This window comes from Mustela putorius, unplaced genomic scaffold, assembly GCF_011764305.1.
Source record: "Mustela putorius furo isolate JIRA1106 unplaced genomic scaffold, ASM1176430v1.1 tig00000831_pilon_pilon_pilon, whole genome shotgun sequence".
Classification (NCBI taxonomy): domain Eukaryota; kingdom Metazoa; phylum Chordata; class Mammalia; order Carnivora; family Mustelidae; genus Mustela; species Mustela putorius.
The window spans coordinates 2,180,653-2,197,728 of record NW_025421490.1 but is presented as its reverse complement, the minus strand read 5'-3'; the positions used below and the strand labels follow the sequence as shown (position 1 = coordinate 2,197,728).

Here is a 17,076-nt window from a genome sequence, read left to right as displayed (position 1 = left end):
ATGGAACATGTCCAATATTTTTGAAACCCTGTCTGATTCTCTTGGATTCCATTCCATTCCCTACCCCTCCCCAAGGTAATCACAACGATGACTTTTATGTTTCTCGTTATCTTCATCCTCCTTAGAGCTTACGCAGAATTTTGCACAGTTCGAAATTTTGTGTAAGGGACATCATAGTATATAAGTCCTTCGTGGACTTGCTGTTTTCCTCTTGATGATTCATTCATCCTGATGTATGAAGTAACAATGCATTCATTTTTACTGGTGTTTGGTGCTTTGTTGTATGATTTTACCCTCATCTATCTCGCCTTCTGTCACTTGCGCAGTTTCCGCTTTCTACGGCTACAGTGCTGCCCTGAGCATTCTTGCACAGTTCTCTGCATGTGCAAAAGTAGGAGTTCCTAGGGAGTACATCTGGGGTGGATCTGTGGGCAACAAGGTACTGAGTCTTTGGCTTTAGGAGGTCCTGCCAAACTGTCTTCCAAAGGACTCGTACCAGTTCATGGCGCCCCCCCACCCCCCACAGCGTACAGGAATGCCCTGTGTTAGATAGCATCACAAGCACCTTACACTGTGCTGGGTTCGCTTTCTCTGGCTCCAGAATAGCATGCAGGAGTCTCTGGTCGTGCCTGCCGAGTGAGTAGAGTCTCAGACCCGGGTGCACCCCACTCGCTCTCTTGAAGATGGGCACTTGATCTGGCCCCGTTTAGAGTCCACGAATTGCTCAGTGTCATATTGAATTCTTCATCCATAAAGGCAGGAAAACCTCCTTTGTAGGTTTCTATGAGATTTAAGTGGGATAACTGAAAAGTTCTTAGGAGCAGTGCCACAACTTTGGGAAGAGCTCGGTGATTCTGAGTTACCTTTGTCCACCCTCGAGTGACGCCAGACATTGCTACTTGATTTGAAAGGCATTAACAGGGGCGCCTGGGTGGCTCAGTGGTTTAAGCCTCTGCCTTCAGCTCAGGTCATGATCTCAGGGTCCTGGGATCAAGCCCCACATCGGGCTCTCTGCTCGGCAGAGCCTGCTTCCCCCTCTCTCTCTGCCTGCCTCTCTGCCTACTTGTGATCTCTCTCTATCAAATAAATAAATAAAAATCTTTAAAAAAAAAAAGAAAGGCATTAACAGCCAATGCAGTGGAAAAGGTGGCACATGTAATATGCTCATAATAGATATAGATTTGCTTTTAGTCTCAGTTATCTATTGATAAGCTTTAAACCAGGTCTGTCATTCAGAAATTCAAAAAAGTCTTAAAGTCTTCATTCGCAGAGCCAAAATAGCAGTAACTGCAGACAACTGTTCTGCTCACTTTCTGTATGAAATTGTCAGCATAGAAGCAGCATAAATCATTTCAGCCTTAAAAAAGCAAGTTAAAACACTTTAATATTGTCCACTGCTTGATCAAAACTTTAAGACATGATTTGCTGAAACTGGGAGTGTGCTTATATATGAAATCGTCTTAAGGTTAAATTCAATTCTGCATGTTCTTTCTTTCTTTTTTTCCCTCCAATGTAAAAACTGAAGTTCTTCAACTAAAGCAAGCCTAGTGAGCCTGCACGCGAATTCTGTGTGCTGGCTGTTTAGTTTGGGAGTAGAGAGAGAATTTTTTAAATAGTAAGTTGCTTTAAATAGAAATCAGAGTATAAAAGACATTCCTCATAAGGAATGCTGTTCTCCTAATCCAAATAAAGTAGCTTTTAGAATACTTTTTGATCATTAAAAAAAATTGCAACCCTACTTTCTGAGTACCTAAAAAGAAAGAAAAGCTTTTCAGGTTGGTCTGATTCATTCATTCCTTTTTCCTTCCTCCCAAAGGAATAGACAGTCTCTTAAAGTTCGAGAGCATAAAGTTTTGGGACCATACGTAGATGGTTTATCCCAGCTGGCTGTCACTAGTTTTGAGGTAAGTGTCAATTAAAAACTGGCAATAAATCAAAACATGTAGGTAATGTTGAGCGTATTTTCATGCGAGTGCTTTCTAGCATATTGGTACCATGCACGGTCTCAGAAACCCAGTAGCAGCATACCCCACACAGAAAGAAAGGGCTTCGACCTGCTTTGTTGTAAAGGCACGACAGTGTGGCCAGAGAGGCTCGGCAGTGTGAATTGCAAATATTTTCTTTCATGCCACCTTGTTGAAACTCTGCTCCCCAAGGTTGTCAGTGGTGTCCTTCTACAGCAACCTGGACACACACAAGCAGTGCTGGGCAATTCATTCATTCCCTTTCTGCTGACAGGGTCTCCTGTGCTCATTTCCATCACCCTTCAGTCTTCTGGTTCTGTTTTCCTGAATCGCTCCCCTCCCCACTGACTGACGCGTCTCCTTCTCCAGCTCCTTGATTTGTACACCCTCTTACATCCCGACGTGATGTTTTAGCCTGCCTTCTGCCATCACTGTTTTGGAAACCCCTAAAACAGCCCGGTCTCTGTTGCTGGAGAATCCCCACCCAAGAGTGTGCCAAGGCATCCTCTACCTGGTCGTGCTGTCCCTGGCTTGTGGCCGTCCCACCATCCCCTCAGACTGATGAAAGTTAATCTGTGAGCTAACTCTCCCCAGCCATGTAGATGAAGACGTTTTTAGTGTCGCTCAGATGAGAAACAGAGTGCAGCCATCACTGGAAAAGCACCCAGATTCTGAAATGAAGGGAAACTTCTCGGGGTCAAGGTGCTGAATCGGGGGTGTGGTTCACAGCTCAGTGCGGTCAGCTCCCTGCTCTCTCACCCTGTCACGTACTAGTAAGAGCCACCCCTGCCCTGTATCTCGCTAGATGTGGGTAAAGTTACTTGAGCTCCGTGAACGTCCATATTCTGTGGCTAACATTAGGGGAATATTTGTTTTACAAAGTTCACACGTCTAACATTGTGTAAGAGCCCATGGGTTCCAGGCGCTCGAAGATGAATAAGCCTTCCCTGTCGCTGGAGGGTCACGATGTCGGCCGAGGGGCCACGTCAACAAGCTGTCTGTGGCTCTGCAGAGTCATTAAGCACAGGAGAGTTAGTCACATAAAGTCACCAGTGTGACTGAGTGTCTGGAGTGCTCCATGAACATTAGCTCTTTCACCCCCTAGGAAGTTGCAAAGGGTAAAAAGAGGTGCTAAACAGAGAAAGGGGACAATTGCGGGGTGGCCAGAATTGGGGGAACATTTCCTATTCTAGAAGGTGGTGAGAGGTGGAGGCTCAGCCCTTGCCCTGTGGAAGACAGTCGGGGAGGCGGTCCTTATGGAAGGGCAGTGCCGGGCGCACCCTGGGAGGTCATTACTCCGTGTACTGGTGGGCAGGACTGTGTTCCTGTGTTTGCGCTTCTAATGGGTTCCTTCTCCTCGCCTCTAGGATATTGAGTCATTGATGTCTGAGGGAAATAAGTCTCGGACGGTCGCTGCGACCAACATGAATGAGGAAAGCAGCCGCTCCCATGCTGTGTTCAACATCATAATCACACAGACACTTTATGACCTGCAGTCTGGGGTAAGAGCCCGGGGACAGCCTCCAGGGGCAGGAAAGGAACGCACACGTCCCGCAGGGCTGGAGGGCTTCGTGGTTGGATTCGGTGGCTGGGAATTTCATGCTGGCTTTGCTGCTTACTACATAAGCTACTTAAATTGTTCCACTTATGAGGTCTTCCTTTATATATAACTTAAAAAAAAAATTGCGTTTCTTGTGTAAACTCCATGAGCAGCAGTGATGTCACCATACAGCTTTTAATATGTAGCCTTTCACTCCTGAAATTCCCCTAAAAACGACTGAGTCTACCTCATCGCCATTAAGGGCTATTAGAGAGGAAACCACAACACTTTTTCAAAATAAGAGGATTTTGACCTAAATATGCAGGAATCCTCATGTGTTTCCTCAAAGGCACAGAAAATCTCTGGCTTCCTGACCAGATCACGGAAAGCTGAGGACACATGCTCCCCAGCGACATGCAAACACTGTATTCCCGCAGCAGTTCAAAACTGGCTGTAATGGGCGCCTGGCCAGCTCAGGTGCAGACAAGCATGTGACTCTTAATCCCAGGGGTTGTGAGTTCGGGCCCTACATTGGGTGCAGAGATGACTTGAATGAATAAAAGTAAAAACTTAAATAAAAAGTAAAAACTAATAAAGTAAAAACTTAAAAAAAAAAAAATTGACCGTGACATCGCAAATCCCCATGGCTCCACCCCTGCCCTGTTGTGGGGGCAGGGCTACTCGGCTGCCCTCAGTTACGGAGCAGACGTCCGCGTAGATGTGTGCATTTGCCCTCACGTGTGCTGTTTCTCTCTTGTTCCCTACAACCAGAACTCGGGAGAGAAGGTCAGTAAAGTCAGCCTGGTGGACTTGGCAGGTAGCGAGAGAGTGTCCAAAACAGGAGCCGCAGGAGAGCGACTCAAAGAAGGCAGCAACATTAACAAGTAAGGTGGCCGGTGGGACTTGGGGTCTCCCAGCAGCCTCACACCCAGCTTCCCAGGTGTCCGGCTGTGTCCGGGGTCGGGGGTGGGGCTTGGGGTGCCGGAAGGGAATGGGTGGTTCTGGTGGCAGGTGCGTCTGAGTCTGTGTAGCTTTAGTAAACAGAGTTGAAGAAAACCAACAGCCCTGTCTCTCCTGAAATGCATGAGGTTTGTGTGAAGCTACACGTTGCACCGCTGTGCGTGTCATCATCATGTCTAGTGTGGTCTTAGGTAAAGGCCATTCACAGCCTTGTCAATCGAATCGTATCTTAGATGAACCCGAGGAGCTGCCTCTGAAAAGAAAACCTGCTTTGAGTCCCTTTGTACAGCTGATACCGCTTCAACGTCAGCGCCTGACAAAACTTAACAGTTGTCCCATAGCTGCCACGCTGAAATCTCAGGGTTTGCCTTGGGAGCCTGTGGTGTGTCCTGTGCTGTCCTAGGGGCTGGAAGAGATCAGGGTGGTGCAGGGTGTGTAGGAGTTCGCCAGGCAGACAAAGTATTCAGCAGGTATTCAGCACAGACAAGTGGAGGGCTTGTTCTTTTCCATAATGTGGTACCCCAGGATGGTTCCTGCCGGGCAAGAGGGGTGTTGCTTTCCCACTCAAGAGGGAGCGGAGTTTGCATTTAAGAGTGTGCACTCCAGTCAGACTGCCAGAGTTTCATCCTTCCCTTCGCCTCTCTGTGCGTGCTTTTTCTCATCTGTAAATGGGGATCCTAGCAGTCCCTACTTTGTAGACTTGCTAGAGTCTTGCTGGGCATGTATGCCCAGGATGCACTTCGAGCAGTGCCTGGCCCGTCTTGTGTGCACTGAATCAATACTATTTGCTGTAGTTAATATTTTTATAATCTGTACAAATAGCGTAATCATCATCATTATTCCAAGTTCAGCAGAAAGTAGTTGAGTTCGTATTTGTAACATCTCTCTCTCTCGAGACATAATAACTTGGGTTTCATTTAGGATAGAAGGTGACAAGAAGCAGTCTATGCAGGAACCCGTTTGTGCGGCTTGCCCTTTAAAATGATGTGAGCACGTTATAATTTTAGTGTGCTGAAGTTTAAAATTAGAAGGCAAATATCACCCCCTCTATCAGCTGGACAGAGCGGCACTCACTGAAGAGACTGCTGCTTTAGGGGGTTAATCTTGCGGTCATCCTGTCTCCTGCTCTCATAACAAAGGGTTTGGCTGTATTTCATGACCAAGCACTGTAGGAGCCCAGGCTGGCACCGCAGCTCAGCGTTCCACAGTGAGCTCTAAGTGTGGGTCTGGATTTGGCTGTGGGCAGTCTGGCTTCAGAGCCCCATGGAGTACCAGCGGTGACCATGTGTTCTGTTTGCCTGCAAGAGTTCTACCTCATGCTTGGTCCTGGAGTCACGTTAGTAGCGCCCTCTTCAGTTTGGCCACTGAATTACATATGGTCCCAAACGGGAGTGCCTCCAGACCCCGTAATAACGTGATTTACATCCCCTGCAACACTCTCTCTTCCATAATGCCCTACTGAATTGAGTGGAATGCTCTTAGCATCCTGCTGTCTTTCCTTATTTATACACTGGGTTTTTCACAAATGGATCTGGATTTCCTGCTGCTAGTCAGTGAGAGCTGATCCTCATTGTGGGGGTTCTTTATAGTTATCCGAGCGCTTTCATATGCTCTGTTTCATGTAAGGCTCCTAGTAGGTATTTTTATCTCTGTTTATAGATGAGGCAACTAATGCTTGAAGACATTCAAGTAATACGAATAAAGGCTGAGCTGACATTTATTCTGTGCTGTGTGTTTGGCACTGCAGTCAATGCTAGGGATGCAAGAGAAATTCAGATATTCTTGTAGACACTATTGCCTCCCCACCGCCCCCCCATATGCCCCATCCTAATTCCCAAAACTTGTGCATCCGTGACCGCGCAACACAGAGAACTTGGCAGGTGTGATGAATTAAGGTTCTGAGAAGAGGCGATGATCCGGGTGAGCCTGCTGTAAGAACAAACCTCCTGTGAAGTGACGAAGGGAGGCAGCAGGGCCAGCGCCGGTCAGAGTGATGGGGGGTGAAGAAGCCTTCCCCTTCCGTCCCGTGTTTGACAGTGAAGGAAGGGACCACGAGCCAAGGAACACAGGCAGCTTGTAGGAGCTGGAGCAGGCGAGGCAACAGTCCCATCTCCTCTGGCTTCTAAAAGGAGCGCTGCCCTGCGGACACCCTCGTGGCCCAGTGAGACACGTACTGGACTCCCGGCCATCCAGAGCTCTGATAGCTGTGAGAGCTTTGTGTTAGGATTACTTGTCACAGCCTGAATCCTGCCCTTGAGGAGCACATAGTTTAGGACAACAGGAGGTCACTTCACTTGAAAAAATGAAAGGAAGGAGGATTTTTTTCTTTGACGAGACAACACTGGGAGATCCTGTATCAGCCAACGCTGAAGCATGGAACTGTTGTTTGTGTGACACCGTTACCCGCCTTTGGATGTCTGCTGAGTTGGCCTTGTGCTTTTCCCAAAAACAAACAAACAAACAAACAAACAAACAAACTGGCTCCAAGGGAACAGAGATGCCCCGGGTCCTTTTCCACTGTGCCTTAGTCCAGGGCTGTCTTCTTCACCCCACACACCTCTCTGGTCTCCCTCGGCAGGTGCCTGTGCCCCAGGAGCCCACTCTGGACCCAGCTCTCCAGCCTGTCCTCCAGCTTTTCTCTGTGGTCGTGGGGATGTAGCAACTGCATGAACAGGACATCTCGCCATTAAGTGGTTCCCTGACATCTGCAGAGCTGTCTGGGAGACCTTCGTGGAAATTGGCCCTCTGTTCCTTACCAGCCATTCCAAAATCCAGAATGCTCTGAAAACCAAGCGCTTTTCTTTTTTTTCTTCACAGCTTACATGTTGGTAGAGCCTCCCCTGAACTCTTGTGAGGCTGTCTCTATTCTTTGTCTGTGTTTATAGTTTCTGTTTACTCGAGTAGCATGGCCATTTGTAAGTTTAGCTGTAGAAATGCAAATGGATGTTACTACAGGCTGCTGTCCCAGATCTGCCCGTGGTCATGTATAATGCATGCACTGCACTTCCTGAAATTCAAAATATTCTGCATTTCCACACCCAGGTGGCCCCAAGGATTTCAGGCGAGAGGCGCGCACCTGCCCATCTTTGATCCGTGTAGCCGATGTGTGTTGAGGACTAGATGCGCATAAGAGCAAGGGGAGGGGTAGATGGGACTCTGGCCTTGGGAAGGTCCAGATCCAGTGGGGAAGTCTGGCTACATTAAGGGCCATGGAAGCTTGACCAGAGAGGGGCAGTGGGAACACGGGGACAGCGCAGCTGGAAGGCTCAGAGAGGGCTTCCCAGAGGAGACACTGGAATTTCTTCGTTACAGAAACTAGCTGCGTGACCTCTGGGTGCCTCTGTTTTGTCAGCTGTAAAACATGGCTGAGGAAACAACCCTGTGAGCAAGGCGACTATGGGCATTAAATTAGTTACTATTAGTAAGTGCGCATCATGTAGTGAGCTCTGTGTCAGTGTGTACTAACCAAATAAAATAAATAGTAAATTGAAAGGGGCTGCCTGATGGCACCACAAATGGCTTTTTAAGCCGTAAATTAATGCCCCGTTGAGTGCTAAATTTAAAGAAATCTCTCACATGTGTCCTACGCTTTCTGTCGGCCCATTTGGGCTTCTCTTGATGGAACATAGTAATCCTCTTACACAGACCGGTCAGGGACTTCGCGCAGACATTAGTGTCTGCTTAATGGGCTCCGAACTGAGGAGCTTCGTCTCTCCTTAAGCTCTTAAGAGCGTTAAAGCACACATTATTCCTTTATTTGGAGAGCTAAGGTGCTGCGTGGCTGCACTGCCACGGCCTGTTCTGGGAGCGGGAGGAGTAGGTCTGTAGACCATCCTCGCAGGGGAAAATAGCCGAAAACTCCGTCTGTCGCTCTGCCTGTCTGCTGAGGATGGAGTGAGGAAGTCTGTCCCCGAGGCTGGAGGCCCGTGGGCTCGCTTCTCGGGGCGCTCATTCACATCATGGGATGCTCGCTGAAACCCCTGGGAATGTCACTGAGAAAGGTTCTGTCCTTCTCAGTAATGGCCAGTTATCAAGTGCAAACAGTGCTCCTCTAATGAGTGTCATTCCTAGTCTCAGTTCCATTTCACTCACTGTGGCTGATTATAAAATGTATATTAAACATTTCCCCGAAGGGGTTCTACTCCACATTTGTTCTACGGATGCAGATATATGTTCTTTTAGGATTCTGTCCAATAACTTATGTGACAATGCAGTAAAGTATAAGCATAGTATCTCTAATGGGTCGTGTGTCTCATTCCTCCTTTTTCTCTTCTTAAGTACTTCCCAGGACTCTTAATCATATTTTCTCAGAAATCTCACTTAAATGGATATTGCCTGCATAACCAAACGTGAACTTGTACCTAGGGAGAGTAGAAATGGCCCAATTCTCTCCATTACTCAAGGGCTGGTAGGGGTCCTTATCAATGTACCACTTACCCATCGCAGGGTCCACATATGTGGGGGAAAATTCTGAATAAACATCTTTGCATTTAACGTGAGACACACACAAAGGACAGAGCAAAAATCTCCTTGGGAGGCAGTGGTCACATGTTTTGGGGCACATGGCATTGTGACTTCATGGTTTCTCAAAGCATTTTTGGGAAATCCTAGTTCCCAAAGTGGCTCTGGGCAGAAAAAGACCCTTGGACAAATAATTTTGAGCAAAGCTGCTTACAAAAGCCTCCCTTGGGAGACTCATGAATCCCATGTAACTTGAACTTACTCCCTGAACTTATTTGATGACAGAATTCTAGGTATTACGTCTACTAAAATCTGCAGAAAAAATATTCAAGAGAACTCATTTTTTGAAATGTTTGTGTATACTTGATTTCACCATGGCACTTGAAACGGAAATGAGACTGGGAATGGTACTTGTTACACTTTGCGCTTTATTGGACTTGATTGACTCGCATCGGCCACCAGAAATCAGTAGGGAGTGGGACGAGGCCTGTTTTGCAAGGTCACAGCTTGCTTTCCTCTCCTGCCACAGGATGGGATTGTCCTTGCCCCCGGGTTGCCACACATATTCTTTGCATTTTCCCTTTACTGTTAAGAGTGGAGACTTACCTGGGAAAAGTACTAACTCAAGCCCACTAACCTCAACATCTTTCAACTTTCTTTAAAAGCAAAGGATTGCATTTTTCTGTAAGCAATAGCTGTAGTGACGACCAAAATGCTGGATTTCTTTTCCTCATTTAACAAGAAGCCCAAGGGCTGGTACAGCACCTCAAAAATGTCGTCAGCGAACCTTAGTGTGTGTTCACGTCGTCCTCATGACCTCAAGATGACTCTATCATTCCAGGCATTGTAGTCTTATCTGTGTTCCACACTACAGAGGGAAAGGAAGGGCAAAGGACCACTGGCTTCTGGCTTATGTCTACGGAATATGTACCTTTTCTACCAGAACAATAGCTTTCTTGGAAGCCCCACCCGGTAATGTCACCCTGCATCTCATTGGCCAGAGAGCTGTGTTTCATGGCTTCGCAAAGCTGCAGAGGACTCTGCAAAGTGGAGTTTTTAGCCCAGCATAAGCCTCCCAGCAAAATCAGGATTTTGTTAGCAAGTAAAAAAGGCAGAGGGGATACCATTTCCCTTTTTCTCTCAAACATCCATAGAGAGTACCAAAGCCAGCATCGAATCAGTCCTTTTTAGAAAGAGACCCATGTTCTGTTCTTCAGTGTCCTTTAGACTCAGTTTTACTCAGCAGATACTGACTGACTGATTTCTGTAAGCCAGGCACAGTAATAATGGTATGATCTAGAATGGTCTCCGCTCTCGAAGCAATCAAAACCTTAAGTAGAAAGAGAGAAATACACATTTAGGTAACTCTAGCAAAGTTTAATAACTATTGCACTTAGGACCTTAGACAAAGATCACTAGAAGATAGGTAAAATCATATATTTGAAAGCCATCCCGGAGAGTGTAGATAACTGACATCACATCATAGCTACTCCTGAGGGAAGGAATCTGGTGGTTAGGGTTTCAAGGGAAACTATGGAGGTTGGAGGAAGGTGTAGAAAAGGGGTGGAAAAAGTTATGACAATATTTTGCTCACTGATTGTACTTATTAGAGCTGCTTTTATTTTATTTTTGATCCTCCTAGTTTTCTTAACTTTCTTAATGTCAAATTCTCTGTTGTTATAGTAGATAGGTAGATTTTAAAAATGTCAGTGTTAAAACATGGCTCTCTGGTCATAAACGCTATCCCCTAGTCTAATCCTTCTGTCCTCCCCACTTAATCCGTGCCCACCGCCCCAGCCCAGGAGCTTGCCCAAAGGTTAGTAACTGCTTTACTATCTCCTCCTCCCTGAGGTTCCGGGAAGGAGCTCTACTTTGGTAGAAGAGAAAGGTTCCTGGGACAATTTTTTCAGCCCCTCAGATGGGCAGACAGCCCCACCCTGTCCTGGAAACCTGGGAGCTGCCCATGTGCCTCCAGCACGAGAAGACAGCAATATAGCAGGATCCATAATTTGTGATTTCGTTATATTCTTAAGCTCCCTAGGAATGAAGTTATGTTAAAATTCGCAAACCCACTGTTCAGTTTTCACACGCGGTTTTTGAGATCCTGCAAGCGCCTGCATCACTGCTCCCGGGTGGAAGGTCGCAGGGAGGGGTGGCATCATGGCTCCCTGGTCACTGGGTGACCTGGTTACCTCCCACCCACCGTGGCAGTTTCCTCACCCTGCACGTTTATTCCCTTTGTTCCAAGGAGGCAGCAAGTTGAGACAGAGGCCTTGTTTTGAACACGTGTGCACGCGATCAGGGAAAAGGCTTCCACTACTGATAAGCTTCCCTCAATGGTGCAGTTACAGAACACAGCACGCAGGAAACAGAGTCACGTGACCGTGCCTGGCCAGCCCCAGAGTCACGTGATCGATCACGTCTGCCTGCCCCGCCCCTCCCCTGTGGCTCACGTGCTGGACGTGCTGACGTGCTGGACGTGCTGACGTGCTGGACGTGCTGACGTGCTGGACGTGCTGAGGGGATGTCCTGACGCAGCGTGCACGTGGTGTCGTGGGCAGTGCCGAAGCTATGCTGCCCTTTATCTTTTTCTCTCAAAGCCCTCATTTTAATTTTTTTGTGGCTTGCTAAGGAGTGCCAGGAACTCTCCCTTTTTACTTCTCACACTTTAGAATTACAAAATCGGAGCGGTTGCCACCAAAGTCGGATCTTGTCTCCTCTGGGATGAAAAGTACATGACCAGCCCAGGAAGGGTTTGCACACAAAGGGCGCTGTTGACTCGAGAATCGCGGGTTACTTGTATCAACTAAATTGATTTCTGCTGTTTTTAAGTACTAAAAATGGATATAGTTTGAAGGATTGTTTTCAACTGAAAATTTTATTTCAGTAGTTGCAAAATGTGAACAATGCCCTATATTCTATAATCAGAAATGCGATTTTGCCTTAATGTTGAATTCCTATTTTCTTTTATTTCACATATATATGCCATTTTCTTTTTAAATATAATTTTATTTCATCATAAGTGTACTCTTCAGTTCCCATGCCACCAACCCCTTCCCACCTAGTGACCATCAATTTGTTCTCTAGAGTTAAGAGTTTGCTAATTGGTTTGTCTGTCTCTCTCTCTCTTTCTTTTTTTCCTTTGCGCGTCTTGTTTCCTGAATTCCACATATGAGTGAAATCATATGGTAATCAAGTCATTTCTTTGAGTTATTTTGCTTCACATTATATACTCTCTAGTTCTACCCATGATGTTGGAAAGGGCATGATTTCATTCTTTTTTATGGCCGAGTAATATTCCATTGTGTATATATTCTTTGTATCCATTTATCTGGATAAATGGGCTGGATAAATTGGGCTACTTCCATAATTTGGCTATTATAAATAATACTGTGATAAACATGGGGGTGCATGTGGATTTGGGGGATAAATATCCATTAGGGTAATTACTGGGCAGTAGGACAGTTCTATTTTTAGTTTTTTGAGGAACCTCCCTTCTGTTTTCCGTAGTGGTTGCACCAGCTTGCATTCCCACCAACTCTGTGAGAGGCTTCCTTTTTCTCCACATCCACACCAATGCTTGTTTCTTGACTTTTAGCCATTCTGACAGGTGTGAGGTGATACCTCATTGTAGTGTTGATTTGCATTTCCTTGAAGATGCCTGATGTTGAGCATCTTTTCATGTGTCTGTTGGTCGTCTGTGTGTCTTCAGAGAAATGTCTTTTCATGTCTTCTGCCCATTTTTAATTGGATTATTTGTCTTTGGGTGTTGTTTTGGCTCCTTATCGGATATGTCATTTGCAACTATCTTCTTATATTCAGTAGGTTGCCTTTTAGTTTGGTTGACTGTTTCCTTCTTCGTGCAGAAACTTTTCATTTTGATGTAGTCTGAATAATTTATTTTTGCCATTTTCTTTCTTAAGTTTGTTACCTTCAGGAGGACTGATAGAATGATTGAACTTGAATATTTTTAAACAACTATATCGAGAAATAGTTCACATACACATCCTTTACCACTTTAAAATGTACAGTTTGGCATCTTTATTATGTTCAGAGTGTATAACCATTGCCACAATCTAATTTGAAAACATTTTCCTCATCCCCAAAGTAAGCTTGTGTCCATGTCATTCCCTAGCCATACCACCACAACCGCTACCTTCATCTCCACAGATTTCAGCTCTTCTGGGTGTTTTGCATAAATGGCATCAATAGGTGGCTGTATTAGTTTCCTAGTGTGGTAACAGATTACAAACTGGGTGGCTGATAACAATAGAAAGTTCTGGAAGCCACAAATCCAAAATCAAGGGATTGGCCAGGTTTGTTCCTTCTTGTGGCTCAGAGGGAAAATCCGTTTCATGCCTCTCTCCTACCTTCTTGTGGTTGCTAAAGCTCCTTGACCTTCCTTGTTTTGTAGATGCATTGCTCCCATATCTGCCTCTCTCATCACATGGCCTCCCCCCTGTTGCCTGGATGTCTTCTTCACGTGGCCTTCTTACAAGGCACCAGTCGGTAGATTACAGCCCTCCTTCAGCCACTATGATCTCATCTTAACTAATTACATCTGCAGGGACCCTCTTTTCAAATAAGAGTACATCTGAGGTTCTGGTGGACATGAATTTTGGGTAGACACTCTTCAACCCAGGACCTTGACCTTTGGTGTTTGGCTTCTTTCACTTACCAGAATTTTTCCGGGTTTATTCATGCTGTAGGTTATATCAGAATCCTCTCTTGTGGCTGAATAATATTCCATTGTGAGGACATACCACATTTTATTCATCCCTTCATCATTTGACGGATAGACACTTGGGTGGTTTCTACATTCTGGCTGTTGTGACTAACACTGCTATGAAAATTCATGTACACGGTTTTGTGTGGGCAAATGTTTTCATTTCCTTTGGGGGTGGATTTAACGTGTGAATCTGTCAGTTGTATTGTACATATTTATGTCACTGCAGGAATGGCTGTCATTTAAAATTCTGGCTCGTTTTCTACCCCTTGATTTTTGCCTTTGTATTTCAGTGATTTTTCAAATGACTCACCTTTAAGATTATGTTTTGTGAGAAACATGCTTTCTTTCAACTCATTTCATGGAAGTCTATTGTTAACATTAAAAAGAAAACTAGTCTTTCATGCTAAACTCTGGTTTCCTATTGAAAGAGCACTTGGCACTCAGCCGTGACACAGAAGGGTGTCCTTCATCCCTCAGTTTAACAGATCCGTTGTTTCTATGGTGCTCTTTTCTGTGGTGCAGAAAACATTTATTAAGTACCAGGGAACACTCATGAACTTCAACCAGTGGTTCTCAGGCTCTCAGAATTACCTCGAGGGCTGGTGAAAGCACTGAGTGGTGGGTCCCACTACAAGTGTCTGAGTCGGTAGGTCTGGAGTGTGGTGGGGTCTGAGAATGTGCATTTGTAACAAGGTCCCAAGTCTTGCTGGTGCTGCTGGTCCCAGCACCACGTTTTGAGAATCATGGGCCTAGGCAGCTAAATCCTTGTGTCACTTTGGGCATTGTTCAACCAGGGCTTCTTAAAATTTAATGTGCCTGTGAATCACCTGGAAATATCCTTAACTGGTTCTGACTCTGTAGGCGTGGGGAGGCTTCCAAGAGTCTTGTGTTTCTAAGCAGCTCTCAGGGGATCCCAGTGCTGCTTTGTGTAGCAGGTGTTGAAAGAGTAGCCATATGCTGTCCTCTGCTTGGGTGCGTCTTTGTTCTGTGCAATTGTAGAAACTCCACACTGAGTTGTGAAATAAGCTTGCCAGCTTTAACAGACGAGCAGAATATACCTTGTAACTTGCAGAGAAAAGTTCTCTTCAAATTACGTGGTTACAGTGGACCACAAAATGAGAGGCCCAAATGGTCCAGATTAGCCCCAAAGAATAAATGGTTCAGACTCCCAGCGTAATATTTGGAGTCCATTAGAAGTCTCTGGAGTGATTATTAAACGTGTGTTTCCAGGTACTGAAATGTCTGTGTCATAGGTCTTGTGTACAGGGATTTTAAATTCATTCTTTTAAATGAATGGAGTTACTTTTTTGTTTCTATCTCAGCTTCTTGACAAATTAACATACACTTGATTGTATCAACTTGAGGCCCTGTTCTGCATATTTTATACTTATTCCCTGAAATGATTATTATTTTATGGAAACAATGTGAATATTCTATAAAGCTAATTAAATTTTTTTTTCTTTCGGCAGATCCCTTACAACCTTGGGGTTGGTTATATCATCGCTGGCTGACCAGGCAGCTGGCAAGGGTAAAAACAAATTTGTGCCTTATCGAGATTCAGTCCTCACTTGGCTTCTTAAGGTAATTCATTGTTCCAGCGTTCCTTTCCAACGAAAACTTGCCAGTTTCAGAGCTGGCAGCAGAAAGGTGTGTGCAGAGCTAGCCAAATACGCAGCCGCCCCCGACAACGCTTGCTCCTCATTCCTGGGAATGCAGAGTGAAAATGTGCCTCTCTTGCCCTTTTTACCCCAGTATAGTGCTGCTGCTTGACAGGCACTATTGTTGTGACTATAGAGAAATCACACCTTCGCATAAAATTATCTGTGAAATACAAACCCATTTCCACAACACATCTCTTTGCTCACAGAGAATCACTCATGTGTGTTTTCAGCTTTCATCTTGCATGTTGTGCACAGAATGGGGCTTGCTTCCTAAGATGCTACTGGAAATATTTTACAGGACAATTTGGGAGGCAACAGCCAGACCTCTATGATAGCCACCATCAGCCCAGCAGCAGACAACTACGAAGAGACCCTCTCCACCTTACGATACGCAGATCGAGCCAAAAGGATCGTTAACCATGCCGTCGTGAACGAGGACCCCAACGCCAAGGTCATCCGGGAGCTGCGCGAGGAAGTGGAGAAGCTGAAGGAGCAGCTCTCGCAGGCCGAGGTAAGACCAGCCCAGGGCTCCCCGTCTCCGCGCGTCCCTGGCTGGTGGTTCTGGAGCAGGAAAGGGTGTCCTTGGCCTGTGGGTTTGGGTCATCTCCATGCCATTCAGCATCTCTGTGTTGATTGGCTGCTTCTGCATGCTAAGCGCGGTGCAGACAGTGTGAGTCATACCAGGCTTCTGTCCCAGTAGCTCAGCCAGCCGCTGAGGCAGCGGACAAGTAAGATTCCGGGCTGCTGCTGGCTTGCTGTTGGCTTCAGTCGACCAGTCGGCCCTCGGCTGCAGCTCTCACCCAGCGTGAACCCGGAGGGACCAACTATTTCGTTTTTATTTTATTTTATTTTATAAAGATTTGCTTATTCATTTTAGAGAGAGAGTGAGAGTAGGGGGAGGGGCCGAGGCAGAGGGGGAGAGAGAATCTCAAGCAGACTCCCTGCTGAGCGTGGAGGCTGACACAGGGCTCCGTCCCAGGACCCTGAGATCATGACCCGAGCCGAAATCAAGAGTCAGATGCTTAACTGACTGAGCCACCCAGGCACCCCAGATGTGTTGTTTTTATTATTTTTATTTTTATTTTTTTAAGATTTTATTTATTTATTTGAGAGAGAGAGAGAGAAAGCACGAGAGGGGAGAAGGTCAGAGGGAGAAGCTGACTCCCCGAGGAGTTGGGAGCCCGATGTGGGACCTGATCCCAGAACTCCAGGATCAATGCCTGAGCCAAAGGCAGTGGCTTAACTAACTGAGCCACCCAGGTGTCCCTGTTTTTATTAACAGTGTAAATTATGCACCCATAGGCCTTACAATTTTCAGATTAGTTGATTATATATTATCTCTTCCTCAAGTCAGGGAAGACAGATAAATGTTAGGAACAATTCAGAAATCTCCTTTTTTTTTTTTTTTAAATGTGTATCAGCTCCTGGCAGGAAACAAAATAGGTCATTTCTCATGGTTACTGTGTTTCCTTGGCTTTACTCAGCTTGAATAAACACACGCTCTTCTAAGTCACTTGCTTGTAGCAAGCTGCTGGCTGAGGCGCTCTCTTGTTTGAAATAGGTAATAAGAGTGAAACGAAGGCCAGGTGCCTGGGCTTACGTTGCGTGCTGGCCCATGCCTCATTTGGGTGCGTACCTAGGGCTGCAGAGGTCACATTCCTTCATACCACCTGCTTAGAATCCTCTTTGTCAGGACAGTATTAATCTGTGGGGGGGAAAGGGTGATAGATACTATTTTTTTTAAGATTTTTTTTATTTATT

General features: G+C 45.8%; 1 protein-coding gene across 4 annotated transcripts in view; it reads left to right on the top strand.

Annotated features, from left to right (window-relative positions):
- KIF13A (kinesin family member 13A) overlaps positions 1-17,076 on the top strand; it is a 202,885-nt gene that overhangs the window by 123,790 nt on the left and 62,019 nt on the right. For all 4 annotated transcript variants that reach the window (XM_045085069.1, XM_045085067.1, XM_045085066.1 and 1 more), the window contains exons 7-11: positions 1,817-1,904; positions 3,332-3,466; positions 4,276-4,388; positions 15,124-15,235; positions 15,614-15,826. In XM_045085069.1, the coding sequence (XP_044941004.1) occupies positions 1,817-1,904; positions 3,332-3,466; positions 4,276-4,388; positions 15,124-15,235; positions 15,614-15,826 (661 nt within the window). The remainder of the gene's footprint in view (positions 1-1,816; positions 1,905-3,331; positions 3,467-4,275; positions 4,389-15,123; positions 15,236-15,613; positions 15,827-17,076) is intronic.